General features: G+C 47.3%; 1 protein-coding gene across 1 annotated transcript; it reads right to left on the bottom strand.

Moving 5' to 3' along the window:
• Positions 1 to 2,750: 2,750 nt before the first annotated feature.
• LOC117039749 (BICD family-like cargo adapter 2) lies at positions 2,751 to 10,358 on the bottom strand. The gene is made up of 5 exons (XM_033136932.1): positions 10,036 to 10,358; positions 6,236 to 6,395; positions 4,851 to 4,926; positions 3,833 to 3,911; positions 2,751 to 2,943 (listed from the first exon to the last, which is right to left on the bottom strand). The coding sequence occupies exons 1-5, from the start codon at positions 10,317 to 10,319 to the stop codon at positions 2,751 to 2,753; spliced, it is 792 nt and encodes a 263-aa protein (XP_032992823.1). The 5' UTR covers positions 10,320 to 10,358.
• Positions 10,359 to 11,551: the final 1,193 nt, after the last annotated feature.

Below are 11,551 nucleotides of genomic sequence, written 5' to 3'. Positions count from 1 at the left end.
TATTCTCGTAAAGAAGCTGGTAAAATGCGGACTAGACAATGCTACCATTCAGTGGATTTGTAACTGGCTGACTGACCGAACCCAAAGGGTACTCATTAATGGCTCCTCTTCATCCTGGAGAGAAGTGACTAGTGGGGTGCCACAGGGTTCTGTCTTGGGCCCAGTCTTATTCAACATCTTCATCAATGACTTGGATGATGGGCTTGAGGGTATCCTGATCAAGTTTTCAGATGACACCAAATTAGGAGGGGTGGCTAATACCCCAGAGGACAGGATGACACTTCAAAATGACCTTAACAGACTAGAGAACTGGGCCAAAGCAAACAAGATGAATTTTAACAGGGAGAAATGTAAAGTACTACACTTGGGCAAAAAAAATGAAAGGCACAAATACAGGATGGGTGACACCTGGCTTGAGAGCAGTACATGTGAAAAGGATCTAGGAGTCTTGGTAGACCATAAACTTGACATGAGTCAACAGTGTGATGCAGCAGCTTAAAAAGCCAATGCAATTCTGGGCTGCATCAATAGGAGTATAGCATCTAGATCAAGGGAAGTAATAGTACCACTATATTCCGCTCTGGTCAGACCTCACCTGGAATACTGTGTCCAGTTCTGGGCACCACAGTTCAAGAAGGATACTGACAAGCTGGAACGTGTCCAGAGGAGGGCAACCAAAATGGTCAAAGGCCTGGAAACGATGCCTTATGAGGAACGGCTTAGGGAGCTGGGTATGTTTAGCCTGGAGAAGAGAAGGTTAAGGGGTGATATGATAGCCATGTTCAAATATATAAAAGGATGTCATATAGAGGAGGGCGAAAGGTTGTTTTCTGCTGCTCCAGAGAAGCGGACACGGGGCAATGGATTCAAACTACAAGAAAGAAGATTCCACCTAAACATTAGGAAGAACTTCCTGACAGTAAGAGCTGTTCGACAGTGGAATTTGCTGCCAAGGAGTGTGGTGGAGTCTCCTTCTTTGGAGGTCTTTAAGCAGAGGCTTGACAGCCATCTGTCAGGCATGCTTTGATGGTGTTTCCTGCTTGGCAGGGGGTTGGACTGGATGGCCCTTGTGGTCTCTTCCAACTCTATGATTCTATGATTCTATGATTCTTCTTCTTCTTCTTCTTCTTCTTCTTCTTCTTCTTCTTCTTCTTCTTCTTCTTCTTCTTCTTCTTCTTCTTCTTCCTAGCAGGAGAGAGTCTGTGGCGCTGGCCGTGCTCCTCTGGCTATAATCGCCCTGCGTGGGTTTCACGGCGATCACACAAACCCTTCATCTGTGGCTCGCCGCAGGCCACAGGGAAGAGAACCACAAGGGAGCTATTTGTGGCATATTTTTGTTTGCCAGGAGTTGATGGGTTCGCCTGAGAGCCCTTAAATTATACCCAGCCCTGGGGGGAAAAAAACAACCACCAAGTTATTCAAATTCTGCTAAGTGCTAGGGGTGGGCGATAACTGGTTTTCAACACCGGGATGTACCATGGCTCACATTTGCCATGGTGCTCCTGGTATGAGGAGCAGGAGACACTATCAAGAGGCCGAGATGCCCGCCATCGTTAAAATCGACAGAAAGACTAGGGGGCTGGGGGGGGAGCCATTCCTTGTCCTTCCAGGCTCCTGAAGTAAAATTGGCCACAAAACTAAAACGAGGCGTTAAAAGGATTGTATGCTGAGTGATGGAGATACATATCTGCACGTTAAATAATTCTGGGAACTGTAGTTTCTTAAGGGTGCTGGGAGTGGTTAGGAGACCCCCTATTAAAAAACATTCCTATTAATAACAAAGCGAACCAAATCTTTCCACATTTAAAAACAAAAACAACAACAACAATGCAGCCAATTATATAGTCCGAATTAGTTAATTCCAACGGTGCTTCCCATGTTTCTGGATTTCAAGAGCTAAATGTCCACCCTTCCTCTTTCTGCTATTGTTACTTCACAATTTTCCAATCCTGATGTTGACGGTCCCCTCTCTCGAGCCTTATTTGCCCCCACGGGTTCCCACGGTTGCGCCCGGTGAGAAAACATGGAATCAGAAAAGACACCCGAGGCTGCTGGCTTCAGAGAGAGAGATAGATTTATTTTCTGCATGCAGAGGTACCTGCGGTGTTCAGACAGGCAAGCAAGTGCAAAAAAATAAAGTCAATTTTCAGACAGTTCTTATAGACAGTTCTCTGGCTCATCTTCCCACCCCAGAAATCTTCCTCTTGTCCATATAAGGAACATTTCCTGTTGTACGTATAAGGCAAAAGGACATTTAGCCCTGAGTTGGTTCATGCGCACTCCAGCAAGGCCACCCTATCTGTGACCTAGACAATTCCTCTCTGTGCAAGGACAGTTCCTCTCTGTGTTATCTCCAGACTCTTAGTCATAGCTTGCCAGAAAGAAGTGCAATGCAGATCAAAGTTCACAGCTTCACAGAGAGGTTTCATAAAGAAAAGCTTAACAGAGGCACTTTTATACTTCTGGACTAACAATACATTCAGGTAAATAGATACAGGTTAGCTAATTAACCCTTTCAAGTCGCTGGTATAATAACCCTCTACCTTGTTTTATTTACCATAAACATTCCTTATTTCTGCAATGACACAGGGGGCTTTTCCCATATGGTTCCCAGTCTTGACATTTTTAAAGCTTGCATTCTTCTTTCTGAAGAGTTCTGCAAACAAAACTTTGCACAATGTTTTTTCCCCCGGGGGAGGGGGTCCGGGCGGTGCTTCGTTTCCGAAAGGAGTCGCTTTTTTTTTTTTTTTTTACGCTGCAACACAGCAACCGTGTCCCGTAAAAAGCCAGGCCGCCAAATCGTACTGGCATAGGCAGAACCTGTAGATCAGGAAGAGGAGGAGGAGAATCGCAGCAATTTCGAGCCAGGGGCTCTTGGTTATGTCAAAGGCAACTTCCTGCTGCTGGTAGTTCCGCTGTTCCGCCGGCATCCAGTTTTGGACCCTGGAGAGGCAAAGGGGTTGGTGAGCTGGGGGGGGGAATATTAGCAGCGGAGACGATCGGGGTCGATTGCTGCCTATGGGGCAATGCGTGCTTACTCAACAGAGCGCATGGCAGTAGTCCAAGCGGGAGATAACCAGAGCATGCACCACTCTGGCCAGACAGTCTGCGGGCAGGGAGGGCCTCATCCTGCGTCCCAGATGGAGATGCCCTGGACACAGAACTGACCTGCGCCTCCATGGACGGCTGGGAATCCAAAATGACTCCCAGGCTGTGCATCTGGTCCTTTGGGGGCACAGTTACCCCATTCAGGACCAGGGAGTCCCCCACACCTGCCCTCTTCCTGTCCCCCCAAAACAGTCCTTCTGTCTTGTCAGGATTCAACCTAGGTGTGGGAGAAGTCCTGTAAAAGGGATTCTCTACAATCTGTCATGAGGTGGAAAGTCATGCAAAAGGGATCGATCCGTGCCGGACTTTTAAAAACAACCCCCCCAAAACAGCCATTTAACACGGATTTTGCTATCTAACGGGACCATTGATCCATAAAACGAAAGCAATAATCAATGTGCTGCAGTCACACGATCCATCCATCCGTCAGTAGCTGAGCTGGGTTCCACACAGTCACAGAAATGAAACGAAAGAGAGCCGTGAAAACAAAAATGCAAAATAAATGGCAGAAACAGGCAGACCTCAGCGTTTGGCTTCTGAAAAAAAAGTTCGCAAACCGGGACACACACTTCTGGGTTTGCAGTGTTTGGGTTCCAAGTTGTTTTGAATACCAAGGGACCACTGTACTCCGTTTAGGGTTCCGGGATGCTGGGTTGTACGAAACTTCGACCCGACCCGCCAGGAAATGCAAAAACAAATAGGAACTCACCCCAGGCGCTCTTACCGTTGCTGGTTATTCCACCTTTCATTCTCCAACTCTCTTTCCCGACTGGACAGCTGCTGCCTAAGGCCGTCAATTTCCCCTTTGAAAAAGAATAGGAATAATTTATTATTATTGGCCAAGTACATCTTCCAACATACTTGGAATTTGTTTCGGCTACATTGCAATGTAAACATACAGACACTGTTCCTCTCACAATACAAAGAAGCAAAGAAACCCCGCCCATAATTTACCTCCCCTTCAGCTATACAACTACAAATTTAACAATTTAATGGCACAAGGGAAAAAAAACTATTCTTGTGCCTGGCCGATTTTGTATATGAAGTCCTGTAGCGATGTCCAGATGGAAGTAAATCGAGCAGATGATGACCGGGATGTAAAGGATCTGCTACAATTCTGTCTGCTCTCTTCCTAACTCGGGTAGCATAAATTGTCTCTATTGAAGGCAAGCTAACACCAATTACCCTTTCTGCAATTCTTACAGCTCGTTGGAGCCTTTTCTTGTCTCTCTTGGAGGCTGTACCGTACCAAGCTGTTATAGAATTACAGAGAACAGTTTCAATGATGCCTCTGTAGAATTGGATCAACACTTCCTGGGACAATTTAAATTTCCTTAGTTGACGCAGGAAATACAGCCTCTGGTGGAACTTTTTAATAATACTAGTGATGTTGCTTGACCAATTTAAGTTATGAGAAATTATAGAGCCCAGGAACTTAAAGGACTCTACTACTACAACCATGTTGTAGAAAGCAAACGCCCTTCGGATTTCCCACCGCCGATTCCACCCGGATTCTTTTCCCTCTCTCCCCGCACGACCCCGAGGCCAGGAATGGGGGACACCAGGCCTGTGGGACAAATGCGGCCCCCTTGGCCTCTCTGTCTGGCCCCCGGAACTCTCCCCAGGCCATCGGTCGCGGCTGCTTTGGCCGAGATCCCTGCATTGCAGGGGTTGGGCTAGATGACCGCCGGGGTGCCCCTTCCAACTCTACAATTCCATGATTCACTCTGCTCGCTTCTCACCTCGGAGCCTCTGGTTCTCCTGCTTTAGACTGTTCCGTTCCTTCTCCAGAGACGTGGTTTTTCCTTTCGTGCTGTCCTATAGCAGGAGAGAGAAAAAAATAACTTGAAAATCGCGCCGGGGGGGGGGATTTCTGGTACGCGTCAAAATGTTTGGGGAAACCCGGATGAATGGCAATGACACTTCCCTCCCCCCTTTTTATGCAAATTAAAATAATAAGTGGTTTGTTTTTTTAAAGGTGAATTTGCAAAAAAAAAGTTCAAAAAGTGTCGTCCCCCCCCCAAAAAAAAACCCCTCTGGATTTTCACTTTTAAAAATATTGCAACCCTACATTGGGCCACCTCTATACCTGCAGGTTTCAGGCAATATACTACTACTACTACTACTACTACTACTACTTATTATTATTATTATTATTATTATTATTTTTAACAACAACAACAACATAATTTTAAGGTAAGAATGAGCAAGAGACACAGCCCCTTCGACCCACCTCATGACAGATTGTAGAGAATCCCTTTTACAGTACTTCTCCCACACCTAGGTTGAATCCTGACAAGACAGAAGGACGGTTTTTGGAGGGACAGGAGGTGGGTGGGTGTGGGGGACTCCCTGGTCCTGAATGGGGTAACTGTGTCCCCAAAGGACCAGTTGCGCTGCCTGGGGGTCATTTTGGACTCCCGGCTGTCCATGGAGGCGCAGGTCAGTTCTGTGTCCAGGGCGGCTACATCTGGTACGCAGGATGAGACCCTCCCTGCCCGCAGACTGTCTGGCCAGAGTGGTGCATGCTCTGGTTATCTCCCGCTTGGAATACTGCCATGTGCTCCACGTGGGGCTGCCTTGGAAGGTGACCCGGAAACTGCAACTAATCCAGAATGCGGCAGCTAGACTGGGGACTGGGAGCGGCCGCCGAGACCACATAACACCGGTCCTGAAAGACCTACATTTGCTCCCAGGACATTTCCAAGCACAATTCAAAGTATTGGTGCTGACCTTGGAAGCCCTAAACAGCCCAGAATACCTGAAGGAGCATCTCCACCCCGGACACCGGGGTCCATCTCCCGAGGGCCTTCTGGCGGTTCCCTCCCTGGGAGAAGTGAGGTTACAGGGAACCAGGTGGAGGGCCTTCTCGGTGGTGGCGCCCTCCCTTCAGATGTCAAGGAAATAAACAACTACCTGACTTTTAGAAGGCATCTGAAGGCAGCCCTGTTTAGGGAAGTTTTAAATGTTTTATCGTGTTTTTAATATTCTGTCGGGAGCCGCCCAGAGTGTCTGGGGAAACCCAGCCAGATGGGCAGGGTATAAATATATTATTATTATTATTATTATTATTATTATTATTATTATTATTATTAGAGCCCCTTCCAGCTTCGAAGATCCCTTTTACCAGTTGCGCCTGGCAGGACTTCCAGCGCTCTTGCGTCTCAACGAAGCTCTGGTTGGCGGCCGCCAGCTGGGCCTGCAGACCATCTCTGGCCTTAGTCGCTTTCTCCAAAGCCAGCTTGGTCTTCCTCAGGGTCCGGTTTGTAGCATCCAGTTGCCTGTCGCTCTCCATTTTCTCTTCCTCCATCTCCTTTCTCATGGCTCCCAGTTGTTCCTTGAGAGATGCCACCTCGGCCAGCAGTTGCGCTCGGTCGCATTTGATGTCCGGCTCTGAAACCGCCTGCGGTTGATCCGAAAGGAACATAGCCACCAACAGAAAAATTTGGAGGACAATGACCACCACACACCAGAAATGGGTCTTCTTCCACGGCTTGGTGGCCGTGAGCCACTCGATCTTCTCCTTCAGATCTTCCAGGGATCTGCGCATGGCCAGCTGCACTTCATCCATGGGGAAGGCAAGGTGGGACAACAGAGCTTCCGACTCGATTCCTCAACGAGAGATTCCTCCTGTCTCCCTCCGGCAACAAAATCTGGGCAGCTCCAAACAGCCTCTCCTCCCTCCTCCCTCCAATTCCGGGAACTTGTGAAATCCAGCGGCTGAGAGGAATCGAAACTGAACCAGGCCACTGCATTTTTTTATTTTTTTTGGAAAGCACCGTTATAAGAAAAAAAAAAACTGCTCCTTTCCCCCTTATCCAAAAGCCTATATAGAACCTAATGTGGGTTTTCTGTCGGTAGGAGGAAATAGCAGAGGCCAAGCAGAGAATATTGAGAAGCAAAGTGGATCCTAAGACTGATCTTTATTAAACTGTTGCAACAGGGTCCCCAGCTCACCCCATGCAGGAAGGAGGAGAGGAACCCCAAACATTGGTGTGCAAGCTCCTATATAGACATTTAAAATTGCCTCCCCTGTAGCTCAAGCCCCCACCCAAAAAAACATAACGCATACATCACAGAATCATGGCCACTGGTCCCATCACCTCCTGGCAAATAGAAGGGGAAGAAATGGAGGCAGTGAGAGATTTCACTTTCTTGGGTTCCACGATCACTGCAGATGGTGACAGCAGTCACGAAATTAGAAGACGCCTGCTTCTTGGGAGGAAAGCAATGACAAACCTAGACAGCATCTTAAAAAGCAAAGACATCACCTTGCCGACAAAGGTCCGTATAGTTAAAGCTATGGTTTTCCCAGTAGTAATGTACGGAAGTGAGAGCTGGACCATAAAGAAGGCTGATCGCCGTAGAATGGATGCTTTTGAATTATGGTGCTGGAGGAGACTCTTGAGAGTCCCATGGACTGCAAGAAGATCAAACCTATCCATTCTTAAAGAAATCAGCCCTGAGTGCTCACTAGAAGGACAGATCCTGAAGTTGAGGCTCCAAGACTTTGGCCACCTCATGAGAAGAGAAGACTCCCTGGAAAAGACCCTGATGTTGGGAAAGATGGAGGGAGCAAGGAGAAGGGGACGACAGAGGATGAGATGGTGGGACAGTGTTCTCGAAGCTACTAACATGAGTTTGGCCAAACTGCGAGAGGCAGTGAAGGATAGGCAGGCCTGGCATGCTCTGGTCCAGGGGATCACGAAGAGTCGGACACGACTGAACGACTGAACAACAACAACAACAACAAATACATCACAGAAGGAGGTGGAACCCAGCAGAAATGTTGTTTCTCTCCTGTCTGCCAGGATACCTGATAATAATGCCTTATCAATTGCCTTTTCTGGGTAGCCTGGCCATTCCTTGGAGATGGTCAATACTCAGTTCCTGAATCCATTATGCATATGGACAGTGTATTCAGCTTAACAGAGACTTGCCAGACTGTATTTTACAGGGAGGTGTGTAAGCCCCTACACAGTCCAAAGACCACCGGAACGTTTCCTTCCTCCTTGCAGAGAAACATTTGAGATCAATTTGGGAGAGTCCGAATGGCTCCAGGATTTGCTCTCCTGGACTATTGCAGAAACGTGGCAATTTGGGTTTTCCATGGATTGCCGTTTGCTCCAATTCAGTGGTAAAGAGTGGGATTTCAGGGGTGCCAGGTGTAAAAACAAGCAGTCAGATGTGGACCTGGAAAGCCCAGACTTGTGCCCAGAAATGTGGAGCAGAGCTAAATATGAGTGAGCCTATTAGTACCATTAATATTAAATTTTGCGACTGTGTGGAAGCCAGTTCAGCTACTGATGGATTGATTGCGCGACGGCTGAAATGGATAAAGGCCCCCCACCCCGAACAATTACCGTCACCAGTACAGGTAAAGAAAATAAATTAATTTAAATTTTTATTGGCTGCAATACTGCCTTGTTTACTTTATAGTACAGTGCATTGATTATTGCTTTCATTTTATGGATCAATGGTTTCGTTAGATAGTAAAATTCATGTTCAATTGCTGTTTTAGGGGTTTGTTTTTAAAAGTCTGGGGCAGATTAATCCATTTTGCATTGCTTTCTATGGGAAAGAAGCATGCCTTGGTTTTGGAACGGACTTCCGGAACGGATTAAGTTTGAGAACCGAGGTACCTCTGTATGCAGTTCAAGAAGTTACTTAAAGAACCCGCGGAGAGGAGGAGGGCATAGCTTTTCCCTTTCCTTGCAAGGAATCCTATTCGGAATAAGGGAATTTCCCTTTAAAAAGGGGGGAAGTTGACAGCGATGAAGGAGGGGTGTCCTAGGATTCGAAAGGATCTCGTGTAAAACTCTAGTATTTGCAAGAATGTTTTTTTCTGTGAACGAACCTGTAAAACCAATTTAAATAAAATAAAAGAGAGAGAAAATGGACGGAGGCGGGATCCCGTGAAAGCAAAGAAGATCTTTATTTTCTGTGGCAAACAAGAGCTTCTCCCCCCTCCGTGCAAGGAGGTAAGAGAGGCGAGCCAGAGGAACTACAGGAGACCGCAGAGGAGTCCTGGCGCTATGACTAGGAGGAAGGAAGTGATAGGGTCCCCGAAAAGGACTACGCCGGAAGATGCCTGTCGTTCGCTCAGCTTCTCATTCAACTGCTGGATCTCTTTATCCTTTTTGTCTCTGCAGAAACAAAGAAATGGTTCGTCAATGGACGTCTCATCTCTAAATGCTAAGAACGGCAAGGCAAGGACACTGTTCCCTCCGCTGGAAGCAGGAAACTGGGCCAGGGATGGAGCCCCCGGGGGCCTCACCCTGCAGGGCTCTTCTTCTGAGCTCAGGCAACAACAACAACAACAACAACACAATAATAATAATATATTTATACCCTGCCCATCTGGCTGGGTGTCCCCAACCACTCTGGGCGGCTCCCAACAGAATATTAAACACACTAAAACATTAAAAACTCCCCTAAACAGGGCTGCCTTCAGATGTCTTCTAAAAGTCAGGAAGTTGTTTATTTCCTTGACATCTGCTGGGAGGGCGTCACCACCGAGAAGGCCCTCTGCCTGGTTCCCTGCAACCTCGCTTCTCGCAGGGAGGGAACCGCCAGAAGGTCCTCGGGAGATGGACCCCGGTGTCCGGGGTGGAGACGCTCCTTCAGGGATACAGGGCTGTTTAGGGATTTCAAAGTCAGCACCAACACTTTGAATTGTGCTTGGAAATGTCCTGGGGGCTACTGTAGGGCCTTCAGGACCTGGGTTACGTGGTCTCTGCGGCCGCTCCCAGTCCCCAGTCTGGCTGCCGGATTCTGGATTAGTTGCAGTTTCTGGGTCACCTTCAAAGGGAGCCCCACGGAGAGCGCATGGCAGTAGTCCAAGCGGGAGATAACCAGAGCATGCACCACTCTGGCCAGACAGTCTGGGGGCAGGACACAGAACTGTGCCCTGGACACAGAACTGACCTCTCCATTTTCTCTCCCTCCATCTCCTTCCTCACGGCTCCCAGTTGTTCCTTGAGAGATGCCACCTCGGCCAGCAGTTGGGCTCGGTCGCATTCGATGTCCGGCTCCAAAACCGCCTGCGGTTGATCCAAAAGGAACATAGCCACCAACAGAAGACTTAAGAGGACGATGGCCACCACACACCAGAAATGGGTCTTCTTCCACGGCTTGGTGGCCGTGAGCCACTCGATCTTCTCCTTCAGATCTTCCAGGGATGTCCGCATGGCCAGCTGCAGTGCATCCATGGGGAAGGCAAGGTGGGACAACAGAGCTTCCGACTCGATTCCTCAACGAGAGATTCCTCCTGTCTCCCTCCGGCAACAAAATCTGGGCAGCTCCAAACAGCCTCTCCTCCCTCCTCCCTCCAATTCCGGGAATTCGTGAAATCCAGCGGCTGAGAGGAATCGAAACTGAACCAGGCCACTGCAATTTTTTTTTTTTTTGGAAAGCACTGTTATAAGGGGGGGGGGGGGACTGCTCCTTTCCCCCTTATCCAAAAGCCTATATAGAATCTTTATGTGGGTTTTCTGTCAGTAGGAGAAAATAGCAGAGACCAAGCGGAGAATATTGAGAAGCAAAGTGGATCCTGAGCCTGATCTTTATTAAACTTTTGCAACAGGGTCCCCCGCTCACCCCACGCAGGAAGGAGGAGAGGAACCCCAAACATTGGTGTGCAAGCTCCTATATAGACATTTAAAATTGCCCACCCTGTAGCTCAAGCCCACACCCCAAAAAACATAATGCATACATCACAGAAGGAGGTGGTCCCCAGCAGAAATTGGAGTGTGTTGCTTCTCTCCTGTCTTCCAGGATACCTGATAATAATGCCTTAATCAATTGCCTTTTCTGGGTAGCCTGGCCATTCCTTGGTCAATGCTCAGTTCCTGAATCCCTTATGCATATTGTCAAAACAAAATCAAAAATTCTTTCCAGTAGCACCTTAGAGACCAACTGAGTTTGTTCTTGGTATGAGCTTTCGTGTGCATGCACACTTCTTCAGCTTAATAGATACTTAATAATAATAATAATAGATAATAATAATTAATAATTAATTAATTTATTAATTTATTAATTATTAATTAATGCACACTTCTTCAGCTTAATAGATACTTAATAATAATTATTATTAATAGATAATAATAATAATAGATACTTCTTCAGCTTAATAGATACTTGCCAGTATTTACAGGGAGGTGTAACCCCCTACAGTCCAAAGACCACCGGAACGTTTCCTTCCTCCTTGCAGAGAAACATTTGAGATCAATTTAGGAGAGTCCGAATGACTCCAGGATTGCTCTCCTGGACTATTGCAGACACGTGGTTGATATACATTTGTTTTTGCGACTGTGTGGAACCCAGTTCAGCTGCTGATGGATTGATTGCGCAACTGCTGAAATGGATAAAAGCCCCACCCCCATCCGAACAATGACCGTCACCAGTGCAGGTAAAGAAAAGAAATTAATTTAAATTTTTATCG

This window comes from Lacerta agilis, chromosome 18 (assembly GCF_009819535.1).
Source record: "Lacerta agilis isolate rLacAgi1 chromosome 18, rLacAgi1.pri, whole genome shotgun sequence".
Classification (NCBI taxonomy): domain Eukaryota; kingdom Metazoa; phylum Chordata; class Lepidosauria; order Squamata; family Lacertidae; genus Lacerta; species Lacerta agilis.
The sequence above is the reverse complement of the archived record's forward strand: the minus strand, read 5'-3'. Positions and strand labels throughout refer to the sequence as shown.

Excerpts from the sequence above, each read along its gene's own strand:
- LOC117039749 (XM_033136932.1), bottom strand. The coding sequence starts at position 10,319 with ATGGATGCACTGCAGCTGGCCATGCGGACATCCCTGGAAGATCTGAAG. Across the intron at positions 6,396-10,035 it reads GAGGGAGAGAAAATGGAGAG|CGACAGGCAACTGGATGCTA; the intron begins GTCAGTTCTGTG and ends GAAAATGGAGAG. Across the intron at positions 3,912-4,850 it reads GGAGAACCAGAGGCTCCGAG|GGGAAATTGACGGCCTTAGG; the intron begins GTGAGAAGCGAG and ends TCTTTTTCAAAG.